The 15,119-nt window shown below is 49.1% G+C and overlaps 1 protein-coding gene across 1 annotated transcript in view; it reads right to left on the bottom strand.

Annotated features, from left to right (window-relative positions):
• Positions 1-475: 475 nt before the first annotated feature.
• myo6a (myosin VIa) overlaps positions 476-15,119 on the bottom strand; it is a 58,299-nt gene continuing 43,655 nt past the window's right edge. The window contains exons 24-34 of the mRNA XM_077018171.1: positions 15,074-15,117; positions 14,629-14,871; positions 12,258-12,418; positions 11,911-11,946; positions 11,453-11,488; positions 9,738-9,776; positions 8,427-8,530; positions 6,810-6,941; positions 5,317-5,343; positions 2,853-3,071; positions 476-2,655 (exon numbers count right to left, since the gene is read on the bottom strand). Of these exons, the coding sequence (XP_076874286.1) occupies positions 2,456-2,655; positions 2,853-3,071; positions 5,317-5,343; positions 6,810-6,941; positions 8,427-8,530; positions 9,738-9,776; positions 11,453-11,488; positions 11,911-11,946; positions 12,258-12,418; positions 14,629-14,871; positions 15,074-15,117 (1,241 nt within the window). The 3' untranslated portion in view covers positions 476-2,455. The remainder of the gene's footprint in view (positions 2,656-2,852; positions 3,072-5,316; positions 5,344-6,809; positions 6,942-8,426; positions 8,531-9,737; positions 9,777-11,452; positions 11,489-11,910; positions 11,947-12,257; positions 12,419-14,628; positions 14,872-15,073; positions 15,118-15,119) is intronic.

The following is a 15,119-nucleotide window of genomic DNA, read 5'->3' as shown; positions in this document are numbered from 1 at the left end:
TTTTATACACCCATATACACTTTGAAGGAACATGAACCAAATTTTTCTAAATGAAGAGTATCTAGTTAATGTTAGCCCGGACATGTTCCGATGGTACATGAGGAAAGGGTGTCGCGAAGGGGCGTTTGTTTAAACCAGCGTCAGGCTCCTGTGCGCTGTACCACTGCACGTCAGACCCGCTCAGCTCCTCGACCCACTCTGCTAATGAGCTGAAGTGTTGAAGCAGGTGTGTTGGGTCGCGGAGCCGTTAAAAGTTTCAGTGCCGTGGCTGCTTTGACGCAGGCATGATAAGCACTGCTCACGATGAAATTGGCTCTTTAAATAGTTCATTAGCTAGCTTTCCATACAAAAATGTACAACACTTGATAATGAAAATACACATGTATTCTTCTGTAGAAACATTGTTGTCTATGACGTGTGTGTGTCCTATACTGCACGAGTGTTAGACGCACAGGGTCAGTGTAACAGGACGACGTTGAGAATTCTGAAGTTTATTCTGTTTCTGTGGTCTTGCACGTGGTGGATCACCACGACCGATTCACTCTGTACAATGTCACATTTTCATTAGAATCAGCATTTTCACCATTTTCTAGCATACATATTTGGTCCAGCTGTAACCAAACCAGAATTTACCATTTGTTTAAAAAATTTGCATGGTTGATCAAGAATTGCATATATTTATCTCAGAATTCATACTTAATTTATTGACAACAAAGAGGCTAATTTCACACGTCATTAGAGTCCCTGTGTCCCAAAGGAAAACCAATCTAGGATTTCTCTTTACATATAGATTATGTTTAGGTAAACATATAAAGAAAAAAAAAATCATTTAAGGTACAGACGTGAACGGAAACCGTAGAAACTCAGTTGATAATCTTGATGAACCCCCATCAATTCATGCTTCTGACAACTTTGTATAAAAGGCAAAACATCTTCAAAAGCTGCGAACACACGGTTGTTGGAGGAGCATTAGACGCAGACAAGATGGTTAAGGAATTTTAGAAAACATTGCTCAGAAAAATAGTGCATCTTTAGAATTTAAACCTGAACTACAAACGAGTATTTATTCTATTCAACCCTTTGCTTCTCAGTGCAAATGTAACATCCATCAACAAAATGACACCATTACCATGACGACCAACAAATAGACAAGTCATAATTATTACTGTAATTGTAGTGTGCATGGATTGAAAACATTGAAACTTTATGAAAGATATCTTTCCAGTTGTGTTACACTGCACTAGCAGTACCTTATCAAAATGGAATGGCACAGTATCTCACAAACAGTTGTAGTTAAAATACAAAGAAATAGTCTTGGAAATGTGACATTTTCAGAAGAAATGAATTATAAGCAATTATTTATCAATATCTCAAAATATACAAAAAAGTATATTAAGAAACAGCTTATAGAGAATCACCCTGTCAGTTATTAAGGCTTCTTAGTAATAGATGTCATGAGGAATAATGCAAGCAAAAACAAGGTCAAATGTTGAGATTCTTTGTAAATCAATATGAAAATCTGAAAGGAAAATGGAAATGAAACAGCCAATGGAACGAGTGATGACATCGCCCAGCTCAGAGGTGACATAGCCAAGCTCAGAGGTGACATAGCCCAGCTCAGAGGTGACATAGCCCAGCTCAGAGGTGACATAGCCCAGCTCAGAGGTGACATAGCCAAGCTCAGAGGTGACATAGCCAAGCTCAGAGGTGACATAGCCAAGCTCAGAGATGACATAGCCAAGCTCAGAGATGACATAGCCAAGCTCAGAGGTGACATAGCCAAGCTCAGAGGTGACATAGCCAAGCTCAGAGGTGACATAGCCAAGCTCAGAGGTGACATAGCCAAGCTCAGACGTGACATAGCCAAGCTCAGAGATGACATAGCCAAGCTCAGAGGTGACATAGCCAAGCTCAGAGGTGACATAGCCAAGCTCAGAGATGACATAGCCAAGCTCAGAGATGACAGACAACAACTTTGTTGTCTTGTGCTGAACGATGCTTGTATCTGCACTCTTTCCTTTGATCTAGAAAGGCGCCTGGAATTTGAAACCATATTCATGGACATGAAGCAACTAGAGGAACCTCTAGCATGGTAATAGCCTAGGTGTGTGTGTGTGTTTGTATGCATGCACATGTCTACTAAAGCAGACTCTAGAATGGCAGTGGCCTATGTATTCGCTGTGTTTGTGTGTGTGTGTCTGTGGTTGTTTGCATATAACACGCACGTGTACGTGTGTGTGCATATAACACGCACGTGTACGTGTGTGTTTGTTTGCATATAACACGCACGTGTACGTGTGTGTTTGTTTGCATATAACACGCACGTGTGTGTGTGTGTGCGTGCATGTGCGTACGTGTGTGCGTGCGTGCGTGTGTGTGTGTGAGTGTGTACGTGTGTGTTTGCGCGCGTGTGTGTGTAAGTGTGTGCGTCGGTACACACACAGCGTGCACAGGTCTAATGGTGCAGACTCTGCAGCATGGCGGTGGCGTAGGTGGGTCGTGCCTGTCTGGTCTCGATGGCGTGTCTGAGGTACTGAACCCCCCCGCACCGCTCCCAGATCTCCTCGAACTGCCGCGGGAGGATCTCGGCGCCACGCTTGCGGGTCAGACCCGTCTCCTCCAGACTCAACTCGCACATCTCCATATCGTCCTTACCTGCAGCCGGACAGACAGAAGCAGACGCTTTCAGAGGCAAGAGAACAGCTGAGGACAGAGCAGGACATCACCACAATTACGAAAACATGATTTAATAAATGATAAATAACTACTGGCTATAAATGTGCTTAACGTAAAAAATAAACTTCGAAACGGAGTTGTCATGGCAAGTCAAATTCACACGTGGTCCGTCATACCCGCCACAAGGAGAATGGGGTGTTTGTCCGGGTGTAGCTCCATCTGTCGGGCGATCCAGTGCCCGTCGAAGTGGGCGTACCACCAACCCTTCTTCTTACCCTCGGGGTCCTTATACTGGTCGCCCGGCCGCACGAAGGGGATACGGAAGTAGCGTTGCTGCCGGTTTGCCACCACCTCGTGCTGGCGGGGCGGGATGGGCGGGGCCACGTGACGCTGGGCTGCGGGGCACACGTGCGCGGTTACGTGGTGCGGGAGGTCACGCCGGGGTTACCTCCTCTAACGCTACAGGGTCAGCACTTTCGCATTACAGCTGCGAAGTTAACACGCAGCGATGTTAAATGAGACTCTGACTAATAGTGCAGAGTCTACTGCCGACAGAGGCCCCGGTTATCACTCGGGTTGTTCGAGATTTTTGGTACTTAACAGATCATTAAAATGGACGATATTGCTGCGATATCATTACTGTGGAATGGGGAGGAGTTCAATGTTTCATCTTAACATCTTCAGCCAAACTCAAGATCTTTAACCGTGGTCAATGATCCAACTGAATTAATGAAATTTCTCACACATACACATTTATAAACACAAAATTTTCTATAAACAACACACTACACTAAATATTTTCCATTTTCTCCATAGTGGTCATTGAAATGTTGCAGTTACAAATCCTCACATTCTGTTAAGTACCACAGATGGTGCAAACTACCTCTTAAATACCTCTTAAATAGCATACTACCTCGTAAATACCTCTTAAATAGCATACTACCTCGTAAATACCATACTGCTTCAAATAAACTGATTGTCTTTAGTAAATCATCTCTTGGCTACATTAATGATAACAGATATAAATACACCACAGTTCCACAGTCAGATAAGACTGTAAAGATCATCTGACCTTAGGGTTAAAAAGCGTTAGTAACCACTTCAGCAGAACAGGAGAATTATGGGTCATCTCCTCCCCCCCCCCTACAATTTTCCTAGCCAGAAAGTGCAAAAAATGTCACGGCGTTTACCACTTCATTACTGATTTGATTGTGGCCATTAAGTGAATTAGAGGCAGTTTGTTTGTCACAAAGTGAGAGAGATTCCCAAGGCGGTCAGTCAGTCGGGGGAGACTTCAACGCTGTCCTTTCACACCACAACCCTCACACTGAAGGACAGGGGACAGAACCTGGAGAATGGACCAGGGACATGAAGATACACGGCGCTGTGGCAATCGTCCACACTGCTCCATCCGACACCGGCATGAATCAGCTTCACGGAGGCAGAGCAAGGGCTCATGGGAATGCTCGGGCCAAGAACTGCTTAGGCCAAAAAAAGCCTTTTCACATCCATCTCTGCAGCCTTTAAAAAAAGACTGCAGCATTTTTATACCTTGAATTCTTAATCCTCACTGGACTTAGAAAAGAACAGAAAAACCCAAAACTGACTCGAACTGCACTTATAATAAAACCCTAAAGGCACCTGCAAAGGAATCTTTACTCCAGCTGTCCCTAGATTTCAGAATAAGTTCTAGACACAATGAAACATCAAAGTTTTCCTTCATGTTAACCGACCACATAGATGTGGTAGCTAGAGATTAGGGTTAAAAAGCATCGGTGTTTTCCTTTCCAAGAGGCTATAATTTTGCGTGCAGTCACACCTGATTGTTGCAAAAAAACCCTCCAGGAGTGACGAGTGTCATTCTCAGGGGTTTCGGTTCGTCACAGGGGAGTTCCATCAGGCTGCCAAGCTGACCTTCAAAATGAATCGGCTAATTTCTAGATAGGTAAGAGAGGAGATCAGCGGGCACGCTCGGTGATCGGTGCTCGATTATGAATGCCTGCGCATGTCTTCGGCTACGTGCTTTTATACGAAGCCAATTACGGTGTTTTGCTTTCAGCGGCATACTTCTCTCCCGTTACACGCGGCAACAGGAGCACCGACACTCAACGTAATCAAATGAAGGCCATTCAGCCAGCCTTTCTCGGGTTCATAAACCCATTACACTTCCGTCAGGATCAATAGATCCAACCATTATGGGGTGGACAGGTCAGTTTATTTCCACCACTGAGAGTCTTGCTCAGAAAATGGCTCTTTGCTTCGGAAGGCCTTCAGACACCTACTTATGCGACAACGCTAGCAAAACGATGTGGCAACTCTGACGCACAGGCAAGCGCCTGCCCAGCCAGTCGATGTTGACGATGTTGCTAGAAGGGAATGCAGGTCTTCGAAACATTATTCCTCACGCGTTAGGAGGGGGATTGTTCACTGTTAATTTTTTTTTCAAGACATAAATCCCCTTATGAAGCCCATACGAATGCTCAGAGTGTGGGTTAGCAGGACAGGAGACCTACACAGGCGACCCATGTGCAGACTGTATCCCAGCAGCAGAGGAAGGTAAGAGGAGACTCAGTGCTGTTATTAAGAGAGCCGAGGAACCCAACTGTTAGTGAGGTTACGTTACTGTCGAGGGCCACTTACACACTTGTCTTGTATTCAGGCAACGACCTGCAACCAAAGGAATCAGCCGTTACATTCTGCCATCATCAAGTTAGGCATTTCTGAGATAAGTGTTTTTTTACGAGAAAACAACCAAACAACTCTTCACAATGGCTGAAAGCAGCCGTCCACATTTATTTATTTATTTTACTAAGCAAGGGAGCAAGTTTAAAAAGAGGGGATCCTTCGTTCAAAGTGAAAGAACGGAATGAAACTTAAGAGCAGAGAGAGAGAGAGAGAGAGAAAGGCAGAGAGAGGTATGCAGAGTGAAAGGTAAATAATAGGACACAAGGAAATGAAAGAGAAGATGAGACAAAGAAGGAGGAGTGAAGAAAAGCAGAGGGAGAGACATAGAGAGAGAGAGAGAGGGGGGGGGGGGGGGAGGGGGGAGGGGGGAGAGAGAGGGAGAGAGCGAGGGAGGCTTATCAAACCCCACCCAGCATGTCTGAGTTCACAGACCGCTGTAATGGGTCTGGGCGTGTGGTCCTGGTGCTGGTCCTGTGGTCTTCTCTCTCCACTGCACATTATGGCCCATCGGGTCCCATTATCTGTCCTGCGTCCTCGCGCGTCAGAGACGAGGCAGCTGCACGTCCCGCTAATACCGCCGCGCCCCGTACTACATGCCCTCTACGTCACCATGGCGACTCCAGGGAACCACAGCTAGCCGCTCACGTGCTGCAGTGTGCCGGCGTTTTGCCACAGCGTCCTTTTCCCCCGCACACACGAGCACTCGCGTTTGACCGAACGCTGCACCGTTGTTTCGCCGTGTCGGCCTATGAAGAGCTGAGCAGCCGAGGGCCGGACCGCCCCCCCCCCCCCCCCCCCCCCCCCCCCCACGGTGCCGAGAGCTGGGAGGAGTCAGCGCCCTACCGGACGGACGCACGTGCCACGCCAACGCAGTAGCGCAGCCAGGCCTGCGGGGGCAGCAGCGTGACGCCTGGCGGTGGACCAGATGTTCAGCGCACGCAGATGACGAGAGCGCTCAGCTGTGCTGATGGATACAGTCACTGTCGTGGTGTACGAAACTTTCAAAGAAATGTGCAGGGCACGCGTGCATGCATGCACACACACACACACACACACACACACACACACACACACACACACACACACACACACACACACACACACTCTGCTGCGAATGCTGCTCGGATACACACGGACCAAAGGCCTGATGTACACGTTCACACGCTGACTGCAACAAACCCTTCTGAGCATCACCACTGCTGTCGGTGTGTGTGTGTGTGTGTGTGTGTGTGTGTGTGTGTGTGTGTGTGTGTGTGTGTTGTATTGAGATTCAGTGGACGACGTCGTGGTGCACAGAGTCGGAAGTGCTTGCTACCCTACTGCTCTGAAAAGCAATTAACTAAGCATATCAAGTGGGAGAGCTCTTCCTACTCTACTGATAGGGGCCCCGGGGCAGTAGGGGCCTCCCGGGGCAGTAGGGGCCTCCCGGGGGAGGGGTCAGCTCTTACCGTAGTCCGTGACCACCTTGGGGGCTCTCCGGTCGGCTTCTGAATTGCGCTTTTTGTTCTTGGACTTCCAGGCGTGGTAGACCTTCAGCCGGCGGTGGAACTCTTCACGGCAGGCCGCCAGGAGCTCGATGTCTGTAGGAGGGAGGGGAGGGGGTGGGGGGTGGTGTTGGGGTGGGGGGCGGTGTTGGGGGGGGGGGTGGAGAGATGGATCAGACAATGTGCAAACGGAGATTTTGGTATCTGGAAAAGGTCAAACACAGAAGAGTGAGAAGAAAGATGCAAAAAGGGTCAGAGAGAGAGAGAGAGAGAGAGAGAGAGAGAGAGAGAGAGAGAGAGAGAGAGAGAGAACAACTTCCACATGCATGGAGAGAGAAGTGAGGATAAACATGAATGTACATCTCCGCTGCTCTCTGGATTGGATCCTGTCAATCTCGTGGTATGGACAGAAAAAGCCTTTTCGTCTCCACCACCGCACACTTTAAAGCAAAATACTGCAGCCATGACGGCTTCAACTCAACCTGCCCTGTAGTTACAATCCCACAGACTCAAAACGCACTCATCATAAATACCCAGGATGAGATACACATCATATATTTTTCCTGCTCTCTACGTATCAACCTGTCTATTCCGAGACTGAGATTATTTTCAGTCTGGAAAACTTTAGATTGGGATTATTTATTATTTTCCACCCTCTGTGCTGAATGCAACAGTGTGTGAGACATCGTCGGGCCTCGTGCCGAACTGCCTGTTCTTAACACGAGCGCCAGCTTCAGGATGAACCAACTCTTACCACCGCAGCTCAGACTTCTCGTAACTCACAGTTGGGTGGGTGAAAAGGTTCGTGCGAGGTTCGTCCCACTTTCCAACAGGAGCAGACGCCCCTTCCTCCACAATGCCTCCACCCACGCTACACCTGATGCTAACAACCTCCAACTCCAGCTGACTGGTGATAACAAGCTCACAAAGCAAAACAAAGCAAACACCAAAAGAAAAGAAAAAAAAAAAAAAGACCCGTTTTGCCGGTCTCCCCCTTGTTGCCATGGGCTACCATCAGGCAGGTTTTTCTCTGTGCCTTCAGCTCCTGGAGCCCATGAAGGGCGGCAGAAACTCCAGCAAGCAATAACTGGCGAAGAAGCGTCTCTGCCTCCACCCTAATAAAGCTTTATTAGCCGCGCCCGCTAACCCAGGACAAGGCAGGCAGTTCAAACGCTCCGGTGCATCAGCAGGGTCTCTCTGGAGACCGGCGCCATGACGACACGCCACGTACGAAACGGCGGTTCCATTATATTCCGATCCCGTTACTTCCACAAAAGGGGCGTGGCCTGCACTTATAGCACAATTAAGTCCACGATGCCCCTTGGGCCAGGGAAGAGCTCGTCAGACTCATCCTCTGTGGTTGCTTTTATGGTGTATGGATGGATATGATGACACGGCACTAGCAGAGGGAGGCACGTCTGCAGACTTCGGCCAATCGGATCTTATTCCACCGTTACCGTTTGCGACGGCGCGCGCAGACACGGACCTGATCGTCAGACCGTGAACTGTCAGATATGAGAACGGCTTTTCAAATCAAAAGCATCTGAAGTGAGCGTCAACTGCGCTCGTGGGGGGTCTCACCGCAGGACGTGTTGATGGCGTCACGCAGCTCGGCGTATTTCCACTTGCTGAGCTCGTACTTCTTTGTGCCGACGGCGGCCTTCGTGGCTTGCACCTGTGGACCCCTGTCGTCACAGGGCGGGAAAAAAAACAACAACATTTAGATGCGGTGAGGAACCGAGCTGCTCACGTAGGAGATAACTCAGGAAGCAACCGTACAGGCTGACCGCAGAAAGGGATGAAGAAGAGGGTTAGTTAAGGACGCTGGACAGAAGGAAAACTAAGACATCCAAACCATCTCAGAATCATTCTGTGGAGGCTCGAAGCAAACGGCGTTGACGGCTGGTCAGAAATGGGTGGAGTGGTTTTCTGATTGGATGATTATAATGATTAGCAGTTACTGGAGGTGTACGATCACCTCATTTACCCTTACGGCATAAATAAACACACCCTTACGGCGTAAACACACACACACACACACACACACACACACACACACACACACACACACACACACACACACACACACACACACGCGCTCCCTTGCCTGTTACATCCAATTGTAAGAAATGTCATCAGAATTACACTTCTGAGTAAACCAACTCAGCCTCAACTTTCCCTCTGAACTGACATTATAATGGCTCCTTAAGACGTCCCAGAGGGGAGAAACTGGCACTTCCTGTTATTGCTGTGATCTCTGCCAGGCATACTAGCTGACCGCCAAACCCTGTTAGCGGATTAGCGTTGTAGACGCTTGCCAAACCGTTCATTCATAGTTCTTCCAAATGAAACCAAAAACCAAAGCACAAACAAACAAGCAAGCAAACTACTCTGCTGTGCATCACAGACCAGCGGTCAGACTTCAGCCCAGGAGAGAGAGAGAGCCTTTAGGATCAACTCAGGGGTTAACACACAACACTGCTACGCTCACAACCTAACACAGCCTCTGTTGTCTTGGGGAATCCATCCTCCCAAGAGGGCGTGAGCACCACGCGGTGGATCCATGCGTCTACAGCCTCTAATCCTTCTGCTCCCGGCAGGAAAAGGCGACCAAACCTCACGGGGAACAACTCCGGAAAATCAATGACAACATGCGGCTGTACTGTAATTACCTGGACCATTATTACAGCGTCAATTAATCAAGACCAGTTCATTTGGCTCAATTAGCTGATGAATTAATGAATTATACGTCATGATGGGGACATCGCGCGTGGATTTGGATTCAGTTGTAGATTACTGGAATTAAGGTATAATGAATCTCATTTGAGGGATTTGTTTGTGAGAGTGTGTTGACGTCACGAGTCTCTCAGGTCGAGCTGCATTTCCACCCACCTAGCCAGAAGATCAGACATTTCCTGGGCCATCTCCTCCCTACAGGACATGGGGGATGTAGTGAGTGCACGCACACACACACACACACACATACACACATACACACATGCACGTTTGAATACCTCTATGTAACATTCTTAGTGACTTCCATACAGTTCATTGTGCATAGGTGATCCACTTCACAGTAGTCCTGGTGATTAAAGGGTAATAAATGGGTCCCATTTTATTATTTTTTCCACGTTTTTCTTCTCAATTTAGCCATTATGGCAACTTGCCAACATCCCTCTCATGAAACAATCTCCCACTAGTCAGAAAGCCCGGACGTCTGATTGGCTAGTGTCGCAGTGACTCGGTCCCTGGGACGTCCAGGAATGATGAGGGCCGAACCCCCGCCATGGTGGGCTGTGGCCCCGCTCTCTTGTGATGTCCGAGTGATCGTCTCACATGGGTGTAAGAAACTAGGATGATGACGCGTCTCGTTGAGCGTGAGAATGGACGTATGCGACGTTCGTGTTGTTTTGGCTCTTGGTCTGGAAGACTAAATTGTAAATGAAGATAGTCTGTGTGGTTAAAGTGTAGTGACGGCTTTAATTTAACGGGATTTGCACCGGAGGAACCATTTAGGAGAAGCTATTTACTCAGATGGCCCACTCACCATTCTAAGGGCTCGTGCGGGCGTGATGAAGATTGTTCTGGTAGAAGGTAATTTGAGCTTCCTGCCCTCAGATTCCTCCAAAAGGCTGTTAGGAATAACGCGGCCGGTTCCCTTTAGAGGGAGCGGACACCACCACAGCACAAACAGCACAGCCTCAATGTGAAGAGCAGCAGAGCTCAACACTAAACACCCTCTAATCCTGTTCTTTTATTTATGAAGAAGTGATGGCATTAGCAAAGCCAGGCAGGGTGTGTGTGTGTGTGTGTGTGTGTGTGTGGGTGATGCTCAGCAGGCCAGGTGCCATGTGAGTGTAATCCTTCATTAATGATGACACAGCACATCAGTGAGACACTGAATGACATGGAGATGCCCTGTCCAGGGAACATGCTCTTAGATCACACACAATGGAAAGTGTGTGTGTGTGTGTGTGTGTGTGTGTCAGTGATGCATTGAATGACGCCCCGTACAGGGGACATGTTCTCATTACCCTTCAGAGTTGGGTCACACACAATGAAGGATGTCGTTTGTGTGTGTGTGTGTGTGTGTGTGTGTGATGTCCTGTCCGGGGAATGCACTCCCACCACACCTTTGAGCTGGATCACACTCAGTGGAGAGCATTCTAAACAAGTGTGTGTGTGTGTGTGTGTGCATACACAAGACAGAAAGGCAGAAACATAGGGCCGTGTAGGACCGTGCTTTACCGTGTTGGGATCTGTGTTAATATGGGTACCGTGTCTGTATGAATCTGACATGATGACAACACTTAAGTCATTTGAGTGTTGAGGGTTGCTGGGGTTACGGCAACGTGGTGTTTGGGGCACACATCACGTTACCCGGGCAACATTGGCAGAGTCACGCTACAAGAGTGTCGACTGTGCCGTCCCAGCAGGCATTGCTGCTGTGGTTGTGTCGCCAATTTAAATCCCACTGAGATTTCAGTCTTATATGTAGCTGAGGAATCTCAACATTCATGGTGTCTATAAATGGGCTGAAGAGAGATGGTAATGAGGTCAGAAATATGGTAATGAGGGCAGAAATATGGTAATGAGGTCAGACATACATGGTGAGGCTCTTCAGTTTCTGTGGCGCAGGATAACTGTAGAAATAGGGGAGAGAGGGATTAAACAGAGCTCACTGGGATGGAGTCTAAGGCAGGGAAGGCGATTCCTTCTCCAGCGCATCTCCGATTTGGGATTGATTACCACTTTGCCATTAATGCAAAGTCTGGGATTGTCTGGGGAAATTTATGGGGAAAATTTGCTTGATCATGCGATTGTCTTGTTTGTGTCTTTGATCAGTTTTTTTTTTTTTTGGTTTGTTTTTTTGTAATCACGCTCATGCTGATGTTGAGGTAAACATCTACGATATGAAGCTGTTAGCTGTTAGCATGAAGCGCTAAGCTAAGGTGCTGTTGGCAGAGTGCGGACGCATGCGGGGGTCGTGGGGGTCGTGGGGTTAGGAGGGGGTCAGGTTGAGCTAGGGTCGGGGGTGAAAGGACAAGGCCGTTCTGTATCTTACTTCGCACTCTCGGGGGATGACGGGACGCTGCCATTACTGAGAAACGAGACAGGAGGGAGGCAGAGAGAGAGAGAGGGAGAGAGAAAGTGGTTAAAACGTTTTCACGAGGGCAAAGCTCTTCGAAGAGATGGAGCGCCATCTGAACCCCCAGAGCTCAATCGTCTCACTCTCCCTCCTGCAGAACCAGGAGAACTGATGATGCTTTTAGCACAAGAAACATCCTCATTCTGCCTTGGATTTAGGATCATGTAGAAATCGAGTGTGTGTGTGTGTGTGTGTGTGTGAGAGAGAGAGAGAGAGAGAGAGAGAGAGTGCGTGTGTGAGAGAGAGAGTGTGTGTGTGTGTACCTTCGGAGTCCAGCATCCAGCTGTGTCTCCTCTGGAATAAGCTCCGCCTCACTATGAGCTATTCGCAGAGCCAGCTCTCGGTCCCGCCTCTCCTGCTCAAGCACCGCCTGCCGGGCCGCCTCCTCCTCTCGCTCCGCCTCCAGCTGTCTCTCTAGCTCCTCCTACCGAAGCAGAGCGACTGGTCACTTCACTCTGAAGGGAATCACGCCAGCGCTATAATCACACTGCGACAGTCACTCCGGCTCAGGCAGGTTCCTGAGGCCAGCGTTATTAAAGAGCTGCACACTGCTCTGTTCCACTGGTCCACTCTGCCTGCGAGGTCCTGTTCTACTGCCTTAGGCTCTTCTCCCCTCTGCTGAGCTAAGGTGACATCCAGGGGGGCCCCAAGGAACATCTCACACTCCCACTACCTCATGCTGGTTGGTCAGGAGCCTGAAGCAAAGTGTGTTAACCCTTGTGAAACATGTGTAGAGACAGTAACACCCCAAATCCACCCGAATTGGGGTGAGGCTCTGTGGTGAGGTGTGAGGTTTGGGTGAGGCTCTGTGGTGAGGTGTGAGGTTTGGGTGAGGCTCTGTGGTGAGGTGTGAGGTTTGGGTGAGCCTCTGTAGTGAGGTGTGAGGTTTTGGGTGAGGTGTGAGGTTTGAGTGAGGTGTGAGACAGGCTGAGACGTGCGGTCTGATGGCTCCACTTCTCCGTCACCTGTAGCAGCTCCCAGAGTGACAACTGACCAGCAAAGAGAGGAAAATCTGCACAGGACCTGAGAGGAGCTACTTAATAACCACCGACATGCTGAGTACCCTCCATCATATAGAGAGTAGAGAAGGGGGGGAGAGAGAGGGGGGGAAGGAGAGAGAGAGAGAGAGAGAGGAGAGAGAGAGAGAGAGAGAGAGAGAGAGAGAGGAGAGAGAGAGAGAGAGAGAGAGAGGGGGGGGGGGTTGAGATAGAGGGAAATAGGAAAGGAGGGAGAAAAGAAGGGGGAGAGGGGAAAGAGGGATAGAGAAGGAAGAGAGGGGGAGAGAAGGAGAGAAGAAAAGAGAGAGAGAGAAGGGGGAGAGAGAGAGAGGGGGAGTAACTTTACTGTTCCCCTTTCTCCGAAGCTTCCTTTCATAACGCATCTAAAAGTCCCTCAAAGCACTGGGAAGGGACCAAAATATATATATAAATAATAAAAGTCTCCTTTGGTAGACGGGGGAGTGAGTCTGGCTGGACGGGGTGTTCTAGCTCGCTGAAGAGCCCTTAGGCGTGGGTGACCTTCATCGCCACGGAACACGGCCATCATCATCCTCGCCTCCAGAACGCACATCACACCTCCTGCCACTTTCTCTCCACATCCCTCTCTCCTTCTTTCTCTCCACATCCCTCTCTCCTTCTCTCTCTCTCTCTCTCTCTCTCTCCACATCCCTCTCTCCTTCTCTCTTTTTCTCCACATCCCTCTCTCCTCCTCTTTCTCCCTCCCTTCTCTTTCGTCACACAGCTCAGCTGGATATGAGCTTTGCAAATAAATGAATGAGTGAATGATGGAATGAACGCATGAAAGCCGACCCCCCCTCGGCGTGCAGACATCCACACCTTCTGTCTCTCTCTCTCTCTGCTAAATTCTCATCTGTCCATCATCCCCCTTGAATCCAGACTTTTCCTTTCCATCGACTTCCCCTGTCTACTTCGCTGTCTCCGTGCCAACAGCTGTCATGGCGAACTTCGGGTCCAGGCAATTGGTGAGGTAATGAAGTCACACAGGAGGGACCCGTGCGAGGGTCGAGCTAAAAGTGCTTCTCCGAGCGGAGCGTCGGGGGTAGGCAGTGTAAAAGACCGCGATTAAAGCGCGCATAACACCGCAGTCCCGCGGAAGGGTTTAAAATAGCGCTACAGGAGGAAGCGTTCTCCCAGCAAGCCCAGCGAGTGTGTGAACGTTCCAGTGTGAACCCGAGGTGGAAAAACGCTTAATTTGCAACAGCTCCCCTGAGCGCTCGTTTGGAACGTCCTGAGGATGCTGCAGGCGTGTGTGTGTGTGTGTGTGTGTGTGTTGTGTGTGTGTGTTGTAACAGGAGAAGAGGGAGAGAGAGACACAGAGAGACAGACATGTACAGTATTACACTGCTGTTGACTGTTTTGTTCTGTTTGTGACCTGCGTCTCTGTTATTACTCGTTTATATGATATTTCTGTTTATGAATCTTTGGCCATATAATGTGATCGTGTCATGATGCTCGTGTCATTGTGCTGAATGTTTTCCTGTTGTTTTTGATCCACCGGGTTTGAATGCGCGGGGGATTGGTTGGAATGAGAGAGCAGGTCCCTCGGCCAGCCGCAGTAGGCAGGGAGGCGGAGCCGCGTGGCATGTGGCCCCGCCCACCTGGGCCCTCGGCTCACCTGCAGTCTCCGCTCATCTTCCTCACGCTTCTTCCTCGCCTCTTCCTCCTGTTTCCTCTTCAGCTCCATCTCCGCTTTCCTGGGGGCACGGGGACAGAAACAGGAGTTCAGGAAGTGAAGAAGTGGAACAGAGGGGACAGATGGAGAGGGAGAGGGAGGAGAGAGAGAGAGAGAGAGAGAGAGAGAGAGGAAACTAGCGAGTGAGTGGAGGCGTGCCAAGTGTCTTTTAAGGGAGATGAGACGCTATGTTCTATTACCAGACTGAAGGACATGCAAGGTCAGAGAGAGAGAGAGAGAGAGAGAGAGAGAGAAAGAGAGAGAAAGAGAGAGAGGGAGAGAGAGAGAGGAGAGACTGACTCGCCCTGCTGCCATAGTTATTCCTTTAGACATCTTTTCCAGCATTTCCCATCATTCCTATGAAACACCCCCCCCCACGATCAATAACCTCGTGCTTTGGCACTTCAAAGGCCGTCAGCTCTGACAGCGTTCCT

Source organism: Brachyhypopomus gauderio, chromosome 9 (assembly GCF_052324685.1).
Source record: "Brachyhypopomus gauderio isolate BG-103 chromosome 9, BGAUD_0.2, whole genome shotgun sequence".
Classification (NCBI taxonomy): domain Eukaryota; kingdom Metazoa; phylum Chordata; class Actinopteri; order Gymnotiformes; family Hypopomidae; genus Brachyhypopomus; species Brachyhypopomus gauderio.
This window is presented reverse-complemented; position numbering and strand designations above follow the sequence as displayed.